Source organism: Phaethon lepturus, unplaced genomic scaffold (genome assembly GCF_000687285.1).
Source record: "Phaethon lepturus isolate BGI_N335 unplaced genomic scaffold, ASM68728v1 scaffold9822, whole genome shotgun sequence".
NCBI lineage: Eukaryota > Metazoa > Chordata > Aves > Phaethontiformes > Phaethontidae > Phaethon > Phaethon lepturus.
The window spans coordinates 18,651-41,251 of record NW_010525522.1 but is presented as its reverse complement, the minus strand read 5'-3'; the positions used below and the strand labels follow the sequence as shown (position 1 = coordinate 41,251).

Genomic DNA, 22,601 nt, shown 5'->3' with positions numbered 1-22,601 from the left:
CGATCGCATCGCACAGTGATATGGCTGCAAGTTTCTGCAGTCTCGTCCCTGCTAGCTGTGCTGGAGAACAAGCAGCGGGTTGTGCCAAGCAGAGCAGCCTCGACCATGGGCTGTGGTCGGAGGAGAATATTCCATTGTAATGCTCTATTGTGTCCTGTGTGTCTCGCTGCAGAGGTGAAATTACATAATAGTAGCAAGCTGCAGTGACTCACCACGCTGCTCGGGTGATTTACAGCAGTTCCCTAAACGACGTTTTTGCTCAGCATGCCACATAACCCGTAATTGCAAACATGTGAGTAGACAAAAAGTACATTTTTCCAATTCCGTGTTATTTAGCATCAAGCAATATCTGATGACTAAAACAGATGAAAATCTCTTTGTATGGATATATTGTCACCTTTGATCTAATACTTTTTATCTTTCTGTCTCCCTCTTATGAAGTATTTCCTACAAATTCTTCATCTTACTGTCGTCTTTTTTTTCATGCTATCCAAGGATATTTAATTTTTGCCCTATCCCAGCATCTCTTGCCAAGATTAATACTCCAGCTGCCTGGAAACTCTGAATTCTTTTGTTTTGAATTCATTCTTGTCATCTTTGAACGACTATACATCTTCTTTCCTATCTCTGTGTCTGATCTTTCAGAATAATTTTCTACATATTTTCTCATGGATACCGCTCCTCTTCTTTCTATTTCTTTGCTACTTTTCTGTCAGATCCCTGTCTATATTCAGCTTGCACCCCCCCTTTCCTTTTCCAAAGCTTTTTTTTTCCCTTTTTCTGTAGGAAAATGAAAATTTTGCATAGATTTCTTGCATAGATTCTTCATTTATTAATTGCAAATCAAGAGGTCATCTTTTCTGTCTCCTACTACAGGCAGGATCAGCCTAAGTCACTCCTGATGGGTACTTGTTCAGTGTTTTTTTCTTTTTTTTTTTTTCTTCTTTTTTTTCCACTGGTGGGAAATTTCACAGCCTCCCATCCCTTCAAGCTGTGACGTTACTCTGATAGGAAAAGCTTTTCATCTGTACAGGGAATGTAAGTTAAGACAGTTTAAGTCCATTGCTAATTGTCCTATCATAAAACTGGAGAATGGATTATCCCTTCTCCCCTCTCCCCTGAGATCTTCTATGTGCATGAAGGTTGTTACCGTTTCTACCGTCAGTCTTTTTCTAGCCCAAATCACCGTATTTCCTTCAATTTTTCCCCATTAGTCACGGTTCCTAGAACTGACACTTCTGTTGCTCCACATTAGGCAGCCCAATCGATGTGCTACCGACGGGCAATTCCAGCCACTGCCTACAAGTTTTTGCTGTTGTGGGGATGCTTCTTGATCATGATTTTCACATGTGACAGTATTTAGCTGTTCCGAAATGCTGCTTCTGACATATCAAAGATATTGTTTGGTTTGAAGATGGCAGTTTAAGAAGAGGGCATGGGTATTTGGCGTTTGATAGTCTGAACTCATGGACAGCTAGTAGGGTTCAAGAAAGGCGGTACTGCCTTTGGTGAGAGGTGGGAGGCTTTTCATAGAATCTTTGGGTTGGAAGGGACCTTTAAAGGTCATCTAGTCCAACCCCCTGCCATGAGCAGGGACATCTTCAACTAGATAGGTTGCTCAGAGCTCCGTCCAACCTGACCTGGAATGGTTCCAGGGATGGGGCATTTTGCCATCAAACTTGCTTAGGTTTGACTTCCTTGAAAAACTTCTGTAGTTTTAAAATGCTCCAGTGAGTTATCTGAGAGCATGCAACAATTTCTCTTAGGAAGTGTGTCAGAGAAACAGGAGGAATGAATCAGTCTGGTTCAAACGCAAACCCCCTTTGTTCATAGTAATAATTTATAGGCAGGGTGCATGAATTCAAGCAAAGGGTAGCTGAAATGTAACACATAAAGCAAGCACAGTGTGAAGTCTGTGCTAAATTTATGGAAATGGTGTTGCCTTTTCTTTTTTTCATGATTAAAAAAAATACAACTTGTGTTTAAAAAAAGACTCTTGACATTTGAAACTCTTCTACTAATGTTTTCCTGCCCCAGTGCCGTGTTTCTCCATACAATTCAACTTCAAGAAGCCCTTGAGGATTTACTGAAATCAGTCAGGGATGTGTTTGTACATGTATGTTCCCTTTGACCTTTGGATTTCATAGTTATTTTCTTAAGTAAAAGTCTGGTAATCGTTGAGACATAAAGGTTGTGATAATTTGAAAATTATTATACCAGATTGGCACTTCTTTGGCTATCTCTGCACCTCGACTCCTGTGTTCAGTGTTGGGCCCCTCACTCCAAGAAGGACGTTGAGGTGCTGGAGCGTGTCCAGAGAAGGGCAACGGAGCTGGGGAGGGGTCTGGAGCACAAGTCTGATGAGGAGCGGCTGAGGGAACTGGGGGTGTTCAGTCTGGAGCAGAGGAGGCTGAGGGGAGCCCTCATCGCTCTCTACAACTACCTGAAAGGGGGTTGTGGTGAGGTGGGGGTTGGTCTCTTCTCCCAAGTAACCAGCGATAGGACGAGAGGAAACGGTCTCACGTTGTGCCAGGGGAGGTTTATATTGGGTAGTAGGAAAAATTTCTTCACCGAGAGGGTTGTCAAGCACTGGCACAGGCTGCCCAGGGAGGTGGTAGAGTCACCATCACTGGAAGTGTTCAAGAAACGTGTGGATGTGGCACCGCAGGACATGGTTTAGTGGGCATGGTGGTGTTGGTTGATGGTTGGACTTGATGATCTTAGAGGTCTTTTCCAACTTTAACGATTCTGTGATTCTACTGGTGGATGTATGGAGAACCAGGGTTTCCAAAGGGATGGTTAATGCCGTGGGGCTGTACATCAGTACTGGCTGCTGTGGGTCCTGCAGGCACCAGTGACATCATTGCTCAGGGAAGTTGCTTCAAAGCACAGCTAATAAAGACATATATTTTTAAAGAGGTTATTTAAAATATTGGCTACACTGTTGCTTGTTAAATAAACATGTGAAGAATCCGAAGAGAACTTACAACAAATCCAAAGAGACCTCTTGGACTGTCAAAATAATATAAATTAAGGGGTGCAGTACAAAGCAGTACGTCTTTTCTGGGTTGCACATCCCTGACTTTGATAGTAGGAGATAACTTTTACTTGTGAAACTTTAAACAAAAATAAACATACAAAGGAACTTTTTCCTTGAGAGAACACGGTAGCTACCATACTGTCTGGAGCAGCATTTTATCTAAAACCTAAAACCTTTGTCTAAATTCTAGTCTTTCATGTCTTGCAAGCTGTTACAGAGTTTTATTCATGCCGAAGGCAGAATAAAGGGGTATATATATATGTCTGGTCACAAAGCAGGCGCATGTTTAGGACAACTAATAGGCTGGTTTTGATGTTATTTGCTACGTCACTGCTGTGCAGGCTGGTCCTCCGAAGCCAGCTGATGCGTGCCCCAGCGCGGGGCTGGCTGTTAGCCTGCCCTGAGCTTCAGGGAGCTGCGGTGTTTGAGCTCTAGATTCTGGGGAGAACATCCTCTGTTTGGAAATTCTCTCAGCGGGTTTTAATAAAAGTGTATCAGTGTTTAGCTTTTAGACATTTTAGTTTGCATCATTATATCTATAAAATTATTACTATTTTTGATTTATGACAGCTTTTACCCTTTCAAATTATAGAGGCACGAATATGCTAGGCTGTTGCTCTGGCCATAATATATTTTTCAGTATCATTTTTTTTTTTCTCCCAAAGGATATTTAGGATGTGCAAATGTGCTTATGTAGCTGTCTTCATCCAAAAACGCACTCATAACAAGGCAGGCCGTGTTGAGGACTCTCTGCTTCTCTTCTGAGTCAGTGGTGGCTGAGTGGGCGTGCAGGCCATATGCTCTATCAGAGTCATTTTGAAATGAAGTACTTTTAATAAAGAGCCCATGGTACGTGAGCTCTTCCAATCTCAGGCAGAGGGCTCTGGAATTAGTTTGCAGGGATTTTTCCTTCTGTCGCTGGGACCCTTGTGCTGTGAGCGCTGTGTCCCAGTTAAGCTACATCAACTCCAGCTGGGGCTGTCTGATGGCTATAGAGGGGCTGCTCCGGAGTTTTCTCATCTGCTCCCATCCTACCGTGGGACCCCTTGGCTTCCTTTTCAAAGCCCTCTTGGTGCGTGCCGAGCTGTCTTAACTGATGGATCATGTTCAGGCCACCAGGCCAGCCCTTCTCTGTTGCTCCTTAAGAAATATTGGTGTCTCGTGCGAAGCATGTAATAAAGAATGGAGACTGAAAGGATGCTGTATGTAGATGACTCTTGCTGAACAGCCTGGTGTGCTGGAAAGCCCTCGTGAAGGGCTTAGCGATTGTCCAGGTCCATGGCTTGTTTTTATGAGTTACGTGCATACCTTCAGATCTCCTTGAGTGTTCAGTTGCGTGTGATGTAACTGTGGCTGCTTCCTGTTTTCCAGGAGACGACTTTTCATTGATACAGCAGGAAATATATATGGTTAAAGAATGCAAACATTGCAACATAGTCGCCTATTTTGGGAGCTATCTCAGGTAAATCCCACTTTTTATACCTGCGTTTCTGCTGGTTCTTTCCTAAAACAGTGCTCGGTCTGGTTTAGTACTTATATCCTCTCGCAATGTTCTTCTCTAGGTTGAATTCCCTTTGGTTCCTGGTTGGTTTAAAAAAAAAAAAAAAAAAAAGTCAAGTGACTAATACTTTATTTTCTCTGCTGGCCAAAAGGCTGGAATATTTTTATCACTAGGAACAGAAAGAAACTTTTCCCCTAGAGACTCTTGCAACATATCCAGCTCTACTCACTTGCAGGGCAGATTTTAAACATTTATCAGTTCTCATATAAAACTAGCTCATCATTTATCATTAGAGCAGAATTGCTTTTAGATGTTTTATTTAATGGTAGCCTTGTGTGCTGTGGAAGTATAGCCAGTGAGTTGTAAGAGCAAAACACTAACTCTGAGCTGCTGGTAGTACCATTTTTCATAGTTCTGGTGTAACAGATGCGACGTTCTGAGAGGCAGAAGCAAGGTGATGCCAGCTGGCTGCATCTTCAAGTGCACACGTTAAATGTTATACAGAAAGCTGGGGAATACTTTCCATTTCTGTGGAACTCTGCCATTTATCAATTGACTCTGTGGGAATATATATCACCACTTCACCTGCTTGGTCTTTTTTTACAAGTCTTCATCTTTAGATTTCTTGGAGAGCTGCACTTTTTAGGTAATCTGTACAGCCCAAATGGGCTTCAACTGGGACAAAATGGCTGAACTTCTAAATCCTCAGTACCCTTTTCGGAGGCCATGAAGAGTTGTTTAGATATAAATTAGGTAATTTCAATTTGACACACTACACTTGCAGTTTCAATCTTATCTAATGTAATCTTGCTGATAGCAGATAAACCTCAGGTGTTTCTTCTGCATGTTCTCCATTGCAGTTAGGAGGTCAGAGTTAAAGCAACACCTTTTAGGTCTGGTAACATTTAAAGATTTCTCAGGGACTTTGGCATAAAATTTTCATTTTGATAGGTAAGAATTTATATTGAGATTATTAAAAATATGTAAAACGTGTAACTGCTAGTCATATATCAAAATGTGTCTTTTTAACAAAGAGTGATCAATCCCCGTAGAAAATACTTTAATTAATAATTATTAACTCTGTTCTGTATACAGATCAATCCGTTTCTGATGCTTGTGTTTTAACTTTCTTTTGATAGCCGTGAGAAGCTGTGGATATGCATGGAATACTGCGGTGGGGGATCCCTCCAAGATATTTACCATGGTACTTTGAAATTTATTTTAAAGTTTTTTAGAAGCTTTCTGCAAAGAAGAAAAATAAATAATAAGCAAACTAATGGGGAATGGTTGGTGGTGGCCAGGCACCGCACGTGTTTTTTCTTAGGGCATGAACAGTGTTTTTTAGCTATAGTCAACAGATTTTGTCGAGAGCACTTCTCAAATATGGTGACCATCATTTTGGACTAATACCCCATCATTGCAGGATGGGACATGCTTTAGTTTTTAATCATCACACTGTTTTTCTCCACGATGCTTAGGGGACTGACCCAAAGAGTCTGAGTTATTCCAGTGGAGAGCTCTTCAGTAGCTGTACAGTGGGAGCTCCCCTGTGTCTTGGCTTCTCTCAGCCCATGCCTCTGAGTGCCGTACGCAGAAGCAGGTTATCTGCTTTCTGAAGGGGTGCAAAAAAGACCTCTAAAAAGTTCACAACCGGAAATCACACTAATTGGATATGAAGACTGTACATGGTGTGAGGAAGCAGTAATTTACTGGGAAATCTCTACATTTGACCTTTAAAGGATAGAAATTACTTGCTATTCTTGTTCCTGTGCAATACTGTACCACTCTTTTATTATTATTTTCCCCTCTGAGGTTTCATCTAGAATTGTTGATTCTGTAGAAGGATTTATTGGAGTTGTTGGGAAAGCAGTTTGGAGACTTCCTCTGCTTTAAATGATAACATGCAGTTTTCAAATACCAGAGCTCTTTCTGCTTTATTTTTCAGCCAGTTAGTACAAATAGCTGTAAAACAATTCAAGGTCTAATAGGGCCCTAGTATAGGAAGAACATTGCCATTTCTAATATTAAAAAATTAGCACAAGTCACTTTTATTGTTTTTTATCTTCCTCAGACTACAGAATATTACATTACTACAAAGTCGTTTGTAAAATAATCAGATTTCTGTCAAAAAAGGTTTTTTTCTTGCTGTGGGTGTTGTCAGTTATTGTTATTGTGCTGGTTTTTTTATAGAAAGCCTTTCTTTAAAACAAGCTAACAAAACCCTTTTCTCAGCTCAGTGTAAAAATACAGCTCATGTAAAATGAGCTTTTGCATGGAGACAACACTTTTTGGTTGCTTCACAATGTTATTAGGATGTTATATATTGTAGACTTACACACTTTTTAATCTGTGTTTTCAGTAACAGGACCTCTGTCAGAGTTACAAATTGCATACGTATGCAGAGAAACTTTACAGGTATGGTACTTCTGCAGGTATACAGCAAAGTGTTTGCTCCACGTACAGAAAGTAGATACAGAAGATGATTTCAGAAAGGGCTGCAGTACCCTCGCTTACATTTGTAAGCATTGGGAACCCAGCTGAAATCAATTAACCAGGGTTAATCTGTTAGTTTCCATACTGTAAAGAAAAATTAGCAAGAAACTTCAGTAATGCAGTGCAAATATTTGCTTAAAATCATTGTCAGAGCAGTGTTCTGTGCTGTAATTTGCAAAGGAGTTTACACAAGAGCAGATGGTCTCTTGTGGATCCCACTGCAGGACGAAAATACTGAGAACTCTGTCCTGCACCCGTTTTTTCGGTAAGCCTGTTGGTTTCAGGGAAACTGTGGAAGACAGGTCTTCACAGGCTGTGACCACAGTGTTTCTGGGCTATGTTCATCCATTGTTTTAATAGTAATTCATTGCAGCAGTTGTTTAGGACAAATTTTTGAATTTTGTTGCAGAAAACAGCTAATACCTAGTAAGCAAGGGTAAGTAGCTGAATAATGTGGAGGGGAAAAAAAGGCACATTTTAAACTGCCTGCTTGATCTGTGGCAATAAATTCTAATAATTTTTAGAGGAAAAATACTGCAACCAGATGACCAAAATTCTCTTTCATCTTGTGCTTGCTAATAACTGTAGAAATGTGAGATAAAATGATGCAGGAGCTTTTTTCCCCCCACTCTTTGTATCTGTGAACAAATATGGATATGAATATATGAGAGAATCGCGGGGATGCGCAGCTTTCCCTGAAGCGGTGGCTGAACTGGTCACTGCCGGAGGCAGGGGTGTAGACCCGTGAACTAATCTACTTGGCAATTCTGTGCCTGATCGCTTCTTACTGCAGGGACTTGTATTGCTGGAAGGGCAGCTTAAAGGCTAAACACCTGCTTGTTGAAACCTTCAGGACTTCAAAAATAGTTAATATTAATAAAGGGAAAAGGTGATGTATCTTGAGGTTTGTTTTGAAAATACACATATCTGTGTAAAATGTTACACCGTGACTGGTTTAATCGAGTCTTCACGTGCATTGGCTGGAGCTGGGAGAGACGAGGAGCAGAATCCAGTGTACTTCTTATCTGCAAATCTCAAATTTCTCCACTTTCAAATAAAATACATTGAGTAACTTAAATTTATTAAGTGGGACTGGCTTTGTAGTATGTTGACAAATGACAAAATGAAGCGTTGTGTCTCTTTATTTCCAGGGTCTTGCTTATTTGCATATGAAGGGCAAAATGCATAGAGATATAAAGGTAACTTGGAACTTTGAGAAATTTGTCTCAAACTTTCTGGTGCAGAAAAATATTCCTGATAAAGCATTTTAACTTTCTACTTATTATGTTTTAGGGTGCAAATATTCTACTAACAGACCACGGAGATGTCAAATTAGGTAAGTTGCCTGAATTTAATAATAAAACAGAAAGCAAATGAGAACATTTTAATTGGATCAAAGAAAGTACAGTACCAGCTGAGATACTTCGATTTAGCAAGTTGTCTTTTATCATTCCACTAGGACAAAAAGATAACCAGAATGTAGGTACAGCTTCCCAATATGAACATTCAGCTTTTGTATTGAGCAGCACATGCACAAGCAAAGATAAGGCTTTCTGCAAATGATAAAGCATAATACAGCATGTCTCCTGTATTGGTGCAGTCAATTTTATTAGATATTCTTCTCTATGGCATGAACCTTTTGGTGTTGCACTGTAGGATGTTCTCACTCATATTTAGGGCAATAGTTGACCACAGAAAGTGCATATCCATGGGCTCATGTATGTATGAGATGAGAAGTTTTGCATTCTATCACAGTTACAGATAATTTCTTTTTTCAACCAACAAGCCTGGAAGCCTCCCAGATTTCCCTGGAATTTGCCAGGCTGGGGTTATGTTGATATCAACGTGCTTGTTCCTAGCCAGAATGGCAGCTCTCCGTCAGAATGTCCAAGGATCCACTGTGTGAGGTAGCGTCTCCTGAGCCTGGCAGCCTGTGGAAATGTGGGGTCTGATCCTGGCTGTGCCTCCACCCCAGTGTATGACGTTTGGGCATTTCCACACAGGTGGAGAAGAGGGAACTCTCCTCCTTTGCCAGCGCTCTGAGGTCTACAGATGAAAACTCAGAAGAGATCTGTATTACTGGCTTCCTCCAGTGACGCTTTGCATTTAGCGCAGTACAAACAGACTATATCTCTTGTTATCTGAGTGCGCTGCCTTCAAAACCCCAATCTGCTGCTCTGATGCCTCGCTTCAGAGGTCTGTGTGTAGTCAGGGCCCTGCAGGAAGTAGGAAGCAGACATCCTGGGAGAAGGAATTGGATGCTCATCTTACTGTCTCCAGTGTTGGAATCAGGGCGGTTGTACATTAGCTGCATCGCTGCTCTTCAGAAAAGCTGTGTGGTTCAACGCTCTTAATCCCCTGTGGTGAACCAGGAGTGCTGTGCTAGGAAAGTATGGCTTTTTTAAAGAAGGGTGAAGAAAAAAAAAAAAAAGAATGAAAGCTTGAAACTTGTAAAAGCTTCCACTAAATGTATTAAACTTGGGTTCTGCACTGGTACCTTCCTTCTGCCTTCTAAGCTAGTTAGATTTGCCCACAGTTATTCCCAGCTATCATACTACAAATGCAATAAAAATAAAAAGGACTTAAATGATTTTGGCTCTGCAAGACCACCTGATTATCTGCAGCCCTGAGAGCAAGGGATTATTGTCCCCTAGACAGAGTCTCCAGAAACGAGAACAGATGGCTCCCCGCCATTCCTCCATAAGTAACACAGAAATAGTACCGTTTCCAAAGCATGATGCTGTTTTTCCTCTGGAATCTTAAATTGAATATCCACGAAATTTTTTGTGGTTGCTTGGTTGCTGTATTGTGAGATGGAAAAATAGCTAGGAAAGGAACAGGATCATGAGTGAACTGTGTGTAGAAACTCATCTTTTCAATTTGAAGTCATGTCAGTGAAGACATTAGCTGTTGAAGCTGAATTAATTTTTAATTTGGATGAGAAATGTGATTGTTCTTTCATAATGTGATACTTCCTAGAGTAGAATTCGGATCTTAAAATGAGATGTCTAAGTCTATGATAATTTCGTTTTCCAGCTGACTTCGGTGTAGCAGCAAAAATAACAGCCACCATTGCAAAGAGGAAATCATTTATTGGTACCCCTTACTGGTAATAAATTACTTTGATTGCTATGATTCTATGCAAAGCTAAGGCTGCATTTATGCCAGGAATTCTAAAATACACACACTGAAGTATACACACATATTTTTAAATACATAGCAATTGCATAAATTCCCTTTCTTCCAAGTAAAATACCCAAAGGGTAAAAGTCTGGGAAGCACTGACTGTAGCTGATCTGTTACTGTAACACAAACTACCTGATATTTGAGGTAGGATTGCTGTTTCTCCCAAGTTTATTAATGCAGAACATTCTCCCCTTTTTCTGGATACCTAATGGTCATTCCATTTCTCAGTAGCTTCATACACTTTTAGTGAATAAGCTGAACAATGTCTTTTGGATTTCTGCTGCGCAGAAAGAATTGTGAAGAAAAACAGATTTTAAACTATCTTTTAGTCATCTCTACTGATTAATGTCTGTACAAGATGGCATTTAATAGGCAAATATATCATTGTAAATATTAAGCTGTATTATATATGCAAATTTAACTGCTGTTGGTTTCTGGCATTACTGTGATGCCGTTGAGATGCCTAGGGCGGTATTCTTGGTATAGACATACATAAAACTTAATCCAGACAATGGCTTTTTATTGTTCGCTGCCCTCTTTATCCTGTTGGAGAAGGAGGACTGAGGGCAGGGAGATTATCTGGTCATTAAAGCATTTCACCAGGAATCATGAGACTGGTTCTATTCCTAGCGCTGCTGCCCAGCCCACGACCTCGGGCGAATCACCTCTGTGTGCTTCTCTGCTCCCCTAATGCTGGGTGAGGGGAGGGGGACATCAGGTTTTTCTGTGTCTTACGCTCTTTGGGGGGTTCTGCTCCAGGGTTATGTGATGCGCTTTGTGCCCCCGGCATGCGGGCACTGTTCAGAAGTGGCTGGGGCTCTCGCTGAACAATCCCTTTGCTTTTAAAGGATGGCCCCAGAAGTTGCAGCGGTGGAAAAGAACGGTGGATATAACCAGCTCTGCGATATCTGGGCAGTTGGCATAACGGCGATTGAACTCGCAGAGCTTCAGCCACCCATGTTTGATCTTCACCCGATGAGGTCTGCTGGCTGGGGAGCTGCTTATCATCTCCAGGATCCCCTTCGCTCCCAGTAGATGTAGCTTAACCTTCTCCGTAGCTCAGCCCTAGAAACTCACACTAGGATTCCTTCATCAAACATCTACTTTCTGCGTGAGCTGTGTCTTTTTTTAAGACATCAGTCTAAAGCTACAGACCTAAATTTAGAATTGAAATTATCATTGAAATTTTTAATTTAAAAAAACAAACCCACCAGCTTTGTAGTGTCAACGACAGCTGTGATTAAGAACAGGTGTAGTAAATCACTAGAAGAGGAGCTGTAGCTTTATGTTTAACAGGATTATGCATGGTGATAAAAAGATCTTATTTAAAGATAAGAAAATCAACAACTTTACTGTGTCTGCCCTTTAACACAGTATAGACTTGTCCAGTTTCACCAGTATGATTCTGATTGTGAAGTATTAATTTGAAGTGTTTAGATACTGGAATGAAATTAATTCTTTTTTACCATATAATAACATTATTCTTCCTTTACCTTTAGGGCTTTGTTTTTAATGTCAAAAAGTAATTTTCAACCGCCAAAGCTAAAGGAAAAAGCAAAATGGTAGGTTAAACCCTCTCCTTTGTTCAATATTCTGCAGATAATGTGAAAACAGTACTTGTCATTCTTGAAGAGGGGAGGCAGTGAAAAATAGTGTGTGCTAGTTTTAAACTCAGGATCTTGAGAAGTGATTTTGCTTACAGGAAGTTTCACTGAGAAAGAACTAGCTGGTTTTTGCAGGTGTCTGAAAGCAAACAAGAGGGTTAAGGTCCAGAAACAGACATACTCTGATGTGGCAGAAAACAAGCAGTAAGGGACAGGACAGTCCTACCTATGTAAACTTATGTGATCCAGAGGGAAATGAAATCTCCCTTCTTGGATCCTCTTTGTATGTTCTAGGAAGAAAAACTATTTTTATCCTTTAATTGCTATTATGAGGTATTTGCCACTGTCAATGGGACAGGTAATGGTTTCCTTTCATTATTTCTTCAACCTGTGATACACCTTCCTAGTCCCTGCAGGATTTTGTACCATGCTTACTAATATTTTATTCATGAGATTCAAAACAATTTGGGTGTGCAGGATTTTTGCTCATGCTTCTGAGATGCTAAGAAGAGAGGAGGAAATGTGTTTTGTAACGTGATTTGAAAGAAAGCAGACTTGGGCTAATGCTGTCCCCAGAGAGGCATACTAACACAAATGCAGTTGCAAGAAAAACGCTTGAAAAATTGTAGGTCCAGTCATAACATCAAATCATAATTCAGATCTAAAAAGAGGTTGTATGACACAATCATTGAAGTTATTCTGAAAATAGCAACAGAGCATTTTAAAGAGCAAGTGGAGTCTTTGTCTAGAACTTTGTATTTTATTTTCTTACCTGTAGACAAGAACAGTGAAATTTGTAGGTTTGCCTAGATTTTGAGGGTTTACTGGGTGCATAATTCACAATTTTTGTTTCTGATACCTAATTCTGTAACAATTTAAACTGGAAAAAGTTGAAATAGCACTATATGTGTTTGGTTTATTTTCTGTACCAAACATTTTCCATGCAAGTTTCATGAATCGAATGGGTTTTTTCCTATTTTGTCAACTTGAAAATGTGATTATTCAAACCTGAGATGAGGTACTTGGACAACATTCTAATTTAGCACACCCTTTTGCAATCTGTTTAGTAACTGTGTTAAAATAAAAAATATCTTCTTGAAAAATTAAACATAAAACGTCATTTTTCTTTAAGGTCATCAACATTCCATAATTTTGTCAAAATAGCACTTACAAAAAATCCAAAGAAGAGACCGACAGCAGACAGACTCCTTTCTGTAAGTGACTTGGAACATTTAGTGACATCACTAAGAGATCTCTTGCTTCAAAGTGAGCAACAGTTCAATAGGAGACCAAACTGGAACAATTTTTTTTCTCTGATCTTACAACACGGGTGGTGAAATCTGAAGAAAAGAGTTATTGGTGAACTCTAGGAAGTAGCAAGATTTTGTTCAATAGCAAGATTTTTAGATGATTTTGGTAGGAAAAATTACAGAAATTTGCCTCATGGTCTGTCTTCAGACTGTCCTTTCTACAAGTGGGTGTCTCAGCCTCTTGGATACAGCTGCGTAGATGTTGACCCTTTCTGTCACCCAAACAGAAAATGGATGTATTTAGCAGTTGTTCATATATCTATTTCTGCCTTCCTGAACTCGACTGAACTACTCATGTAGAAAATGAAGTTAAGGTATTATTGTTTGTTTGACTTGGAGTTTAATTTCCAATTTACAAGTGGCTAAAAGCGTGGCGTTTCCATGCTTATGGAGGGGTTAGAAAGCCTAGCCAACAAGGAGTCATTAAAGAAATACTCAAGGCCCCAGAAAGCAGGCAAAAGTCAGTGACATTCTATATCGAATGTTCATTACTGAAAGTTACATATCAGTTGCGTATTATAACTTGTTCTTTTCTGCGGTTCTAGCATAGCTTTGTAGGGCAGCCTGGTCTTTCAAGATCTTTAGCAGTTGAGCTGTTGGACAAAGTTAATAATCCTGACAACCATACACACTACAGTGAAGTTGATGATGATGATTTTGAGGTGAGAACATCTTTTATTTTCTGTCTTTAGGTAAAACTACTGTTTAAATAACCCTGCTTTGCTTTGGGACTGTAAGATTGCAGCTTGACAGGGGAATTGCCCCATCATTTTTAGAGCTCCATTTTTAGAGTTACCCTAGCATAGTTACCCTAGCATGGACTATGCAAGGCTAGGACAAAGGTGGTGCATGTTACCATGTGTGACTGCACTGCAACAGCTATTCTTTCTCTTTGTTGGTTTGATTGTTGGTTGAGATCCAACAGAAAGCCACGCGACTTTTCTCAGCTTTTCCGTTCATAACCCTTGCAGCCTCACTCCGTTATCCGCCATACGATTCGTTCGACGAACAGGAACATTAGGGCAGAAAGAACAGCATCAGAGATAAACTGTAAGTTCTTAATGTACTTTGCCCGTTTGGTGGTGGTGGTTTGCTTCTACCGATGGAGGATGTTGGTGTCATACTTCTGTTGTGTACTCTGGAAAGTCTCTTTTGCTGTTGGCACGTTTGAGAAACTAAACCAGAAGAAACAGCACATGCACGTGAATCTTCAAAAATATTTTTCCAAAACTAAAATTAAAACTTGCATATTTTTCTACTGTTTCATTCCATCTCATTGCTGCATTGTAATGTTGATGTGGAAATCTTGCATGACCAGCGTAGCCTTTCAGCTCTGCAATTTCTGTCAGACCGTGCAGCCTTACTTAAAACAGCAAAAACACTAATATGCAAACATCAAAAAATGAGAGCAATAATTGGGAGGGCATCTTTTCACATGAGTACATTGGGTGTCATGGTGTGATGAGAAAATATAGAAAAAAAGTAGCATCTGTGGGGTTTTTTGTACACTGTTTGTACACTGTTTCAAGTTCATAAATTAAACCTTTTCTTGACCCCGATGGAGCACGTGATTGCAATAGCTGCCCTGACCAGGGTGCGTGTTAACATAATGCATTTTCTTTTAATATAACCTCTTCTTTTCTTTCAAAGCAATATTAATACAAATTTGGGGGTAGAAACGGCTTTTCTCCAGGTTTGAACAAATGTCTTTTGTAGTGTAAATGCTATCCGCTCCTCTGCATCGCGTACATCACACTTTTAGTAAACTTGCTGTTAAAAAGCCTCTTTCTTCTCTTTCACGTGCATCAAAAGTAACACGTGGTTATGAAGTTACATTTTAGTGTACTTTCATATAATGACTTGGTATTTACCGTTGGTCTGTTTCTTTCCTGTGGGTTTCATATTTGCAAACTTGAGCATTTAAACAATAATGCTGATATTTAAGTGATGGTCATGTTTTATAGGCAAATTAAGTGTTGTGTACATAATACTTACATCTGTTACAATGTGCATTTCACTGTAGTAAGCACTGAGAGGGCTCTATATGACGTTGTGTCTATTAAATTTGAAAATCTAATGTTTTGCAGTTGATAAGTTGCAGTTTGAGCCCCCTCTACGGAAAGAAACAGAAGCTCGGGATGAAATGGTAAGGACAAGTTTGGTTTTTCCTTCCTTTATTAAAATCATAGTGTATTCATTGTTTTGTGGTTCAACTCTTAAGTAATATGTCTCTGCAGTACAAAGTCATGAGAAGACCGCTCTTGGTCCCCAGACAATTGCCACATTTTTAAGAAAATGAATGGCCCTCTATGCTTTGTACAGAGGGTCGTGCTCAGATGAAAAAAGAATGTGCCAATTAATTTGATAATGTGAAGAGGCCGTTCTGCATTTGAGTCCCTGATCTTCCCAGCATCAGGGTTTATTTGCTGCTCGTTTCTTGGGAGGCCGCCAGCTCGCATGCAGCCGGCTTTGCCCCCTGTGAGCTGCTGCTGTTTGCTGCAGCCCTCAGCAGTTTACTGCAGATCAGCTAATTAACGTTCTTTGGGATTAGTATGTGCCTGTGTACACGAAGGCTCCACTTTTTAATAAGTGTTGTGAATAGCAACAGCTGCTGTTAATTTGGATTTGTAGACATTAGTGCGCAGCACTCCAGAAAAATCCCATTCCTGTTTTTCACAGCTGTGCTCCAGTTCACCAGGTATGTACGAGTTCATCTTTTCTTGAATGTGACTGATTAGATCTACACATGTTGTTACCGCTGAGGTCCCCTCAGTGCCATTTCTAGTGACACGAATGCTCACAGCCTCTGCTGATGGCATCTCATATGAGTTTGGAGGTGGCTGCAGCACGTGCTCTTGCTGGAAGAGTGTCTTAGAAGTGCCGCGAGTGGAAAATCCTTACTGAGTTTTCACTATCCATTTTTGCTTTCATGTTACTTACTGCCACTTGATACTGGCATTATACCATTTCCAGGTGCTGCATTTAAGTCTGAGTTGAAGATGATGATGATCTCTTTTCAACAACTGTTTTATAATTAGATTGTAAAATCCTATTTCACTTGGGAATTTTATTTTACTGCTTATGGGTCATTCTACAGGACTTGGGAATCTCCCAGACCTCTCTTCATGTGCTGTGGATAAGGTATTTCAGTTTGACCGGGGAAAAAAAAGAAAATTTCTGCATTTTCAGGTTGTGGCAGCTGGCACTGACTTTGCTTCACATTGGAATCCTTTTGTTGATGGTGGAAGCAGCAAGTGAGTACAGAGTTTAAAAACATCTTTTATTTCTGTGACTTAATGTCAAAATATACTCTGAAAGAAAAATTGAGCTGTGGTGGAAAATCAAACCATAAGCCCTAATAATCCACTCTTATATTCATAGTTACAGGAGATTAAACCCAGTATGTGGTTGTCCTTCTGCAGTTGGTTGGTCATTCTCCTGGGGAATGGGTTTTAATCTCTTTTAACTACAATCAGTAGTTTGTTTTAAATTTGTTGTAGCTCCCCAATTGTAGATGGAAAGTGAAGTGTACATGTTTGGCCAGCATGCTGAAATAACACAGCCAAAGTCAATTTTCTGAAACAAAGCTGGTAAACTTGCAAGGGCTGAGTTCAGGATCCTGCGCTGGCCTTGCGCTTCTCTTCTGAGCTGCGGCTGTGGTTGTGACATCCTGTGGCAAAGCATGTTCGCAGCCCTGAAGTCGGGTCCTTGCGAGAAAGGGAAGGAGAAACCGGTTCAAGATTTAGTTTTGCCAAGTTCGGTACGACAGCAGGACTGCTTCTGCTGTGGGCGTCTGATCAGTGTAATCTGTAATACGATTATTAATAGTGTTCTGGGGGTGAAATGTTTTAGGTAAAGATATGCTATAACTGGTTTCCCCTGGGATAAAGCAGGCCTGAAGTAAGGGAGCACAACTCTGTCCAAGTTAGGACTGAATTTATCAAGTATGTGGCTTCCTTTTGCTGCAAAATACTGGATTCTGCCTTTAAAGGCAATTTTTGAATTTGCAGTGAAGAATACAGAAGTTCAGTAATACCGACTGATGCACATATGTAGGAAAAGATGGTATTTTGGTTGAAATAATTGCTCAGCTAAAAGAGCCTGTTTCCCATCTTCATTTGGATCTGAGTAGCAGACGATGAATTTCTTTGGCTTTTTTGCAGATAAAGTCTTGCATAAGCTGTCAGCTGACATTACAGCCCCCCGGAAAGCTGGCCGTCTCACGGAGACTGCCAGTGTTGGGGTCTTTTTAAGTTCAACCCGCTTTTCTGTTCTCACTCTTACTGTAGTAGAAGTTTGGGGTGGCTCTCAAGGCCCTGCCTTTCCCTGTCCAGGAATGACAGCGACTGCTTTGCTTCCTCTCTGGGTTTGTTTGTGTGACCCCGATGAGCTGCAGATTGAAAGCCTTTCTCGTGAGCGCTGGCTTTTCTGCAGACAGCTGGAATCTGCGGGGTCGAGGAGCGGGGAGGGAGGGAAGCTCCTCCCAGCAAAGCGACTTACTGATTTGGTTCTGTTTGTGTAGCGTTATTAAGATTGTCTATACCAGACTGTATTAAAAGCAGCAGAAATGTAGCCGTAGCAAATGTTGCTAGGGCTGTAAATCGGTAAATAGATACAGATTTAGTATTGAGGACAGGCATAAAGTTTCTGGATGGTGAATCCGTGCTGCTTACTTGGAAACCACTTCCAGTTTGAAAAGATAAACAGGAAATGCATAGCTCCTCTGTCCCAGCAATTCTGAGTAATACCAGGGATGTACAGAGAGGGTGTGTGCGGGGGGTCCTTGCTTTTCATGCCCTTTGGCTTTTATCAGAGTGAATGGTGATTGATATCTTCGACTCGGGAATTACTTGACTTGAGAGGGGAATGCCAGAATGTGTACCCGATGATTGAACTTATTTCTTGGCTTTTCTCATCCTTATTGTAGCATTTTAAAATTACTTTTTTATAAATTTTCTGCATTGTGGAGGTGTTTTTTGTTGATGGTTGGACTTTTTCTCTTTTAAAAGTTTTAATAGTTCCTGTTGGCAACTGTTGTCTGCTTTTCTTTCAGAAGTAACTTGCAGGGAAATTTTACATTAATCCAGATTTGGCTGAGTTAGGGTTTTTTTTAAGACACAGCTTGAAAATTGCCATTTTGCAAAATTTTATCAGGTTTTGTTGTTTCAGGATTATATTTTCAGTACTGCTTTGATCCTCTAGTCACAATTTCTTTTTTGACCCTGGCATAGCTTTGAAACAAAGATTCCCACTATAATGGGAAACAGTCTGTGTCTTTAGCGTGTAACACTAAAGGAGGAAACTTCCCTTTGTAAAGGCTTTTCTTCATTTGTCTCCCAGTAACTTCCTCTGTCCTAATTTTTTTTTTTCTTCTCCTTCTTTCATCCTGTACTTTTATTAGGCATTTCAACAATATTTAAAACACCAGGTAGGGAAATGAAAGATGGGTTGATGCTATCTGGTATGGGAGAGAGCTTCAGTGATTATTGGGGGGTGAGGGGAAGCAAAGGACTGTACTAAATGAAAAAGGTCTTAATGCAGTGGATAAGAGAGAAGTACTTTGTTTTGAAAAGAGCTGGGAGATGCTTGTTACGAAACACAATGATGTCGCCGATCGGTGTAGTTGCACGTGTTGACCTTAGAGCAGAGCTCTTAATTTTATAAACGTTTTACCTAGGGGACTGCTTACAAAATTTGGCGATGGGAATGAAGATGTTGAAGAGTGAGTGGACCTTCTTCATGTACAGTTGTGTTTACTCCGTGTGGCTCTCGCTAAAGCAAGCAGCGTTCTGGCAAAACCTCTTTCCTTAAAATGCTGCAGGCAGCTTTGCCACTCATAAATAAATGAGGGCTGGTTGCACTCAAAGGTCTAACGCACGCTTGACTGTTTATCTGATCGTCAGGAGAATGTCCGCATAGCAATGCTTTCTTCCCTTGCTCTCCTTCCTGAGGTTATCTCAGAGTGCATATGGAAGTGCCTAATAGTTTAAAGCAGATTTTGTGTTGATTAATCCCTCAGTCATGAGCCAGGCCTGGTGGTGACAGGACGTGCATATACTCCTGCAGAGCTCTGGTGGGGTATGTGCAGCTCCTCTGGTGCCCAAACGTTTGATCCAGAGTGAAAGCTGCAAACTAGTCCCGGAATGTATATTTATTTGCTAATTTCAAAAACCCTTCACCACAGAGTGCTCTATAACATTGGCACTTATGAAAGAACAAGAATTGCTCAAAAAACCAACACTTTTAACAAGATTAACGTGCTTTTTTTCCCACTTTTGGACTTGTAGTTTAACCCTGTTCGTGCAAAGCTGTGACCCGTCTTTTCTATGCATCTAGCTCATCTTACTTATAGTCTGTGTTCTCAAGTAATTCTGTTCATGTTGTTGGTTTAACTAAGACAACTACTGCACCTTTTCTTTGTAGATCAACACTAAAGCGAGCAGGCCCACCTCCGCTACCTCCTAAGGTAAGAGATGATGGGTTTTAAGAGTTCTGGGTGGCAAACCCCACTTGTGCAGTCTCTGCAGCTCTTCTGTCTGATGCTCTCAGAAGTTTATAAATTCTGTTAAATACCATTTGCTAGCAGACTTCGTGCAGCTTCATATTTTACGCTGACTTGCAGTCTGTACAGTCTCAACCTCTGGGGACTCCTGGCCTTGTACGCTGCCCTAGACAAAGTGACTTGTAGCTATTTTCCCTCGAAAGAGAGCATGCTGCATGGGTTGTCCTCCTGTTCAGCATTCTGCCTGCTGCTCTGATTTTCCATCAGAGAAGGAATACCTCTCAGATGACTCTGCCGTCAAATGTCTTTTTTTCAAAGGCTGGGGGTTTTTTGTGTGTGTAGAAGAAGAACTTGTCTGAAGTTTATGCTTCCAGGTGCCATTTCCCAGGTAATCACCTCTTTGGTTTGTTGCAGCCGAGAATAAACAGTTATCCTGAGGAAAACCTCCCAGATGACGAGAAATGTCAGACAATAAAACATTTCCCAGACTCACAGAACAGAGCCCCACCAGCTCACAGGAGACAAAGTATCCCTGTTTGCGGGCCTCAGACTGATTCTTCCCCCGTTGGTATGACCAGCAGCCTCAGTAGCCCCGGATTGCTCACAGCTCGATACAGTGACTTAGGTAAGTGCATTAAATCTCCTAAAGGTGACTGTAAAAGGAAATCGGTTCTAGAGCTAGCTATTTTCAGCAGATAATTTTTTTAATACAATCTAATCACAAGGTGCAGCTTTCCTTTTTACATGTGTGCTGGTTCTTAGAGCCATGATCCCTGGTGGAAACGTTCTTCCCAAAACAAGGGCATTCAGCCAGTTAGTACCATTCCTGTGTTGCCTTCGGGAATAGCAGGTGTGGGGAGGATCATCTGCGAGGACCATGCCACAGCTTTTTTCTCAGTTGTGTTTGGCCCAGGGACTGTTTGGATGATGGAAAGCCTTTATTAAAACTGTGTAGCTTAGCTTGCAGAAGAGTGGCCAGCTGTCCTTGGAAGCGTTCGGCTACCTGAGATGTGTATACAGAAGCTTCAGAGCTCACTCTTCTCTGCCCTCTCTAGACAGAGGGAAGAATAGAGAATAGGGCAACAAAATATTTTCTATTTCACTGTGTCAAGTGATCTACAAAATGTGTCTGGGCTTCTTTTCAGGAAACGGGGATGGCATGCTGAAACTCATTGAAGAAAATGCGGAAGGGTCTGGACAAATCCCTCAACTGCCACGTAAAAAAGAGAAAAGAGATTTTCCTGTAAGTATTGGGACTTTCAGTCTGATTTCACTGTCATATTAGCTAGCTAGTTTTATATCAATGCATGGGAGTTAATTTATGATCTTTCTCTCTTCCCACAGAAGCCAGCAATCAATGGTTTACCACCAACACCAAAGGTGCTGGTAAGAAATCTCCTTTGCAGTAAGAGTTATTGGAAGCCTGCTGTCATGGCATCTCTCTAGTGTCAGAAGGTTTATGCTAGAATAAGCCAACAGCTCATCTGGGGTGATTTTCTGCATCTCATAGCCAGTTATTTTTCACATACCAAATCGACAATATTTGTTTCTTTTTCTTACAAACTTCCTTTCAGCTTTCAGTCTGGATGTGAAGGGTTGGAGACTTCACTGGCCGTGTGGGCTGTGATCTCCAGTGGCACTCTCTGCTTAGTAAAAAAACATTTCTGCTTGTTTTCCCTCCATATGCCATTCTTCGTATGTTCTTACCCAGTAGGTACTTAAAATGGTTCGTATCATTCTGATCCCGCTTTGTGTTTCTTAATGTACACGAAGTCTACGAAAAGTTTTGGAAGGCTGCGTTGTAGCTTTTGGGGAAGATAAAAATGTTTTGCGTCATGGCATATTAGAGTAAGTTTGTGTCTGAAAAAAGAGAGCAGCGGTGTGTGCTAAGTGGCCAAGGGCCAGAAGATAAACACTTTATACTGCAAACTTGTTTCAGGTTCCAGTTTTGGTGTTTTTCAGATGGGAGCGTGTTTTTCCAAAGTCTTTGACGGTTGTCCTTTGAAGATTAATTGTGCAACATCATGGATACATCCAGATACTAAAGGTGAAGTTATTTTAGGTTTCTATTTTAAACCTGCCTGTTGCCAAAGTGATAATGAGCTTGGGAAATAATCAATTTCTGTTCAATTTTTAGATCAGTATATTATCTTTGGCACAGAAGAAGGTATCTATACTTTGAATTTGAATGAACTTCACGAAGCAACAATGGAACAGGTGATTTTTGGTGTACTGAACACACAGAATAGATCTGGGGATATTATGAAGCAAGAAAGTTTGATATTGGAGGGGGTAGATGGGATGCCAGGCTTTGTGGCATAAACTGATTCACATCAAAGCGAGCAATGGAAGTCCTAAAATTAATAGTTCCCCTAACTATCTGAAGCTTTTGTTGCTGGTTATGTAACATGGCTTTCAAAGGAGCTCTCTGCTAAAATGTCTGTCTTCTCGTTGGAGAACACCGATTACCTGCCCTTTCTCTCTCCATTTTATCTCCACTAGATGGCATATTGCTTCTCCACTGGATGCTACCAAAGCCCTCAGCCATTTAATTTAGCTGGCATTGTTACCACCGATAAATACACATTTGCGTCTGTTTTCTTGGCCTCTCTAACCCTTTCCAAAGCCACTTTATGCAATCATGGTATTGTTACATATGCTTTTTTAGAGCCAGGAGTAACAGAGTATTCTTGGAAGGGAAGTATCAGCAGATGCTGATAATGAGATTTATACCTGTAGGTTTCTAAAGCAGTTCACAAAGGCATTTCAGGCCTCTAAAGAGCATTAAATTCAGTCAAGACACGGCACGGGTCAGAAAGCAGAGGTGGCATGGTGGGCGTAGCTATGAGCAAGAGTAAGAGAAAGATGATTTCACAGAAAGGGCACTGCACAGAGACCTGTGCTTAAGAGAAGTCCTCTGTTTCTGGGAGCATCATCGTAGAAGTGAAAACTCAGAGAGGGGCAA

General features: G+C 40.8%; 1 protein-coding gene across 1 annotated transcript in view; it reads left to right on the top strand.

Moving 5' to 3' along the window:
* MAP4K5 (mitogen-activated protein kinase kinase kinase kinase 5) overlaps positions 1-22,601 on the top strand; it is a 67,790-nt gene that overhangs the window by 31,669 nt on the left and 13,520 nt on the right. The window contains exons 3-21 of the mRNA XM_010282780.1: positions 4,412-4,502; positions 5,681-5,745; positions 6,901-6,956; positions 8,186-8,233; positions 8,328-8,370; positions 10,071-10,143; positions 11,069-11,200; positions 11,720-11,782; positions 12,957-13,038; positions 13,680-13,796; positions 14,106-14,184; positions 15,222-15,280; positions 16,324-16,388; positions 19,558-19,600; positions 20,051-20,204; positions 20,782-20,879; positions 20,981-21,022; positions 21,599-21,683; positions 21,774-21,853. Coding sequence (XP_010281082.1) covers positions 4,412-4,502; positions 5,681-5,745; positions 6,901-6,956; positions 8,186-8,233; positions 8,328-8,370; positions 10,071-10,143; positions 11,069-11,200; positions 11,720-11,782; positions 12,957-13,038; positions 13,680-13,796; positions 14,106-14,184; positions 15,222-15,280; positions 16,324-16,388; positions 19,558-19,600; positions 20,051-20,204; positions 20,782-20,879; positions 20,981-21,022; positions 21,599-21,683; positions 21,774-21,853 — 1,475 coding nt within the window. The remainder of the gene's footprint in view (positions 1-4,411; positions 4,503-5,680; positions 5,746-6,900; positions 6,957-8,185; positions 8,234-8,327; positions 8,371-10,070; positions 10,144-11,068; positions 11,201-11,719; positions 11,783-12,956; positions 13,039-13,679; positions 13,797-14,105; positions 14,185-15,221; positions 15,281-16,323; positions 16,389-19,557; positions 19,601-20,050; positions 20,205-20,781; positions 20,880-20,980; positions 21,023-21,598; positions 21,684-21,773; positions 21,854-22,601) is intronic.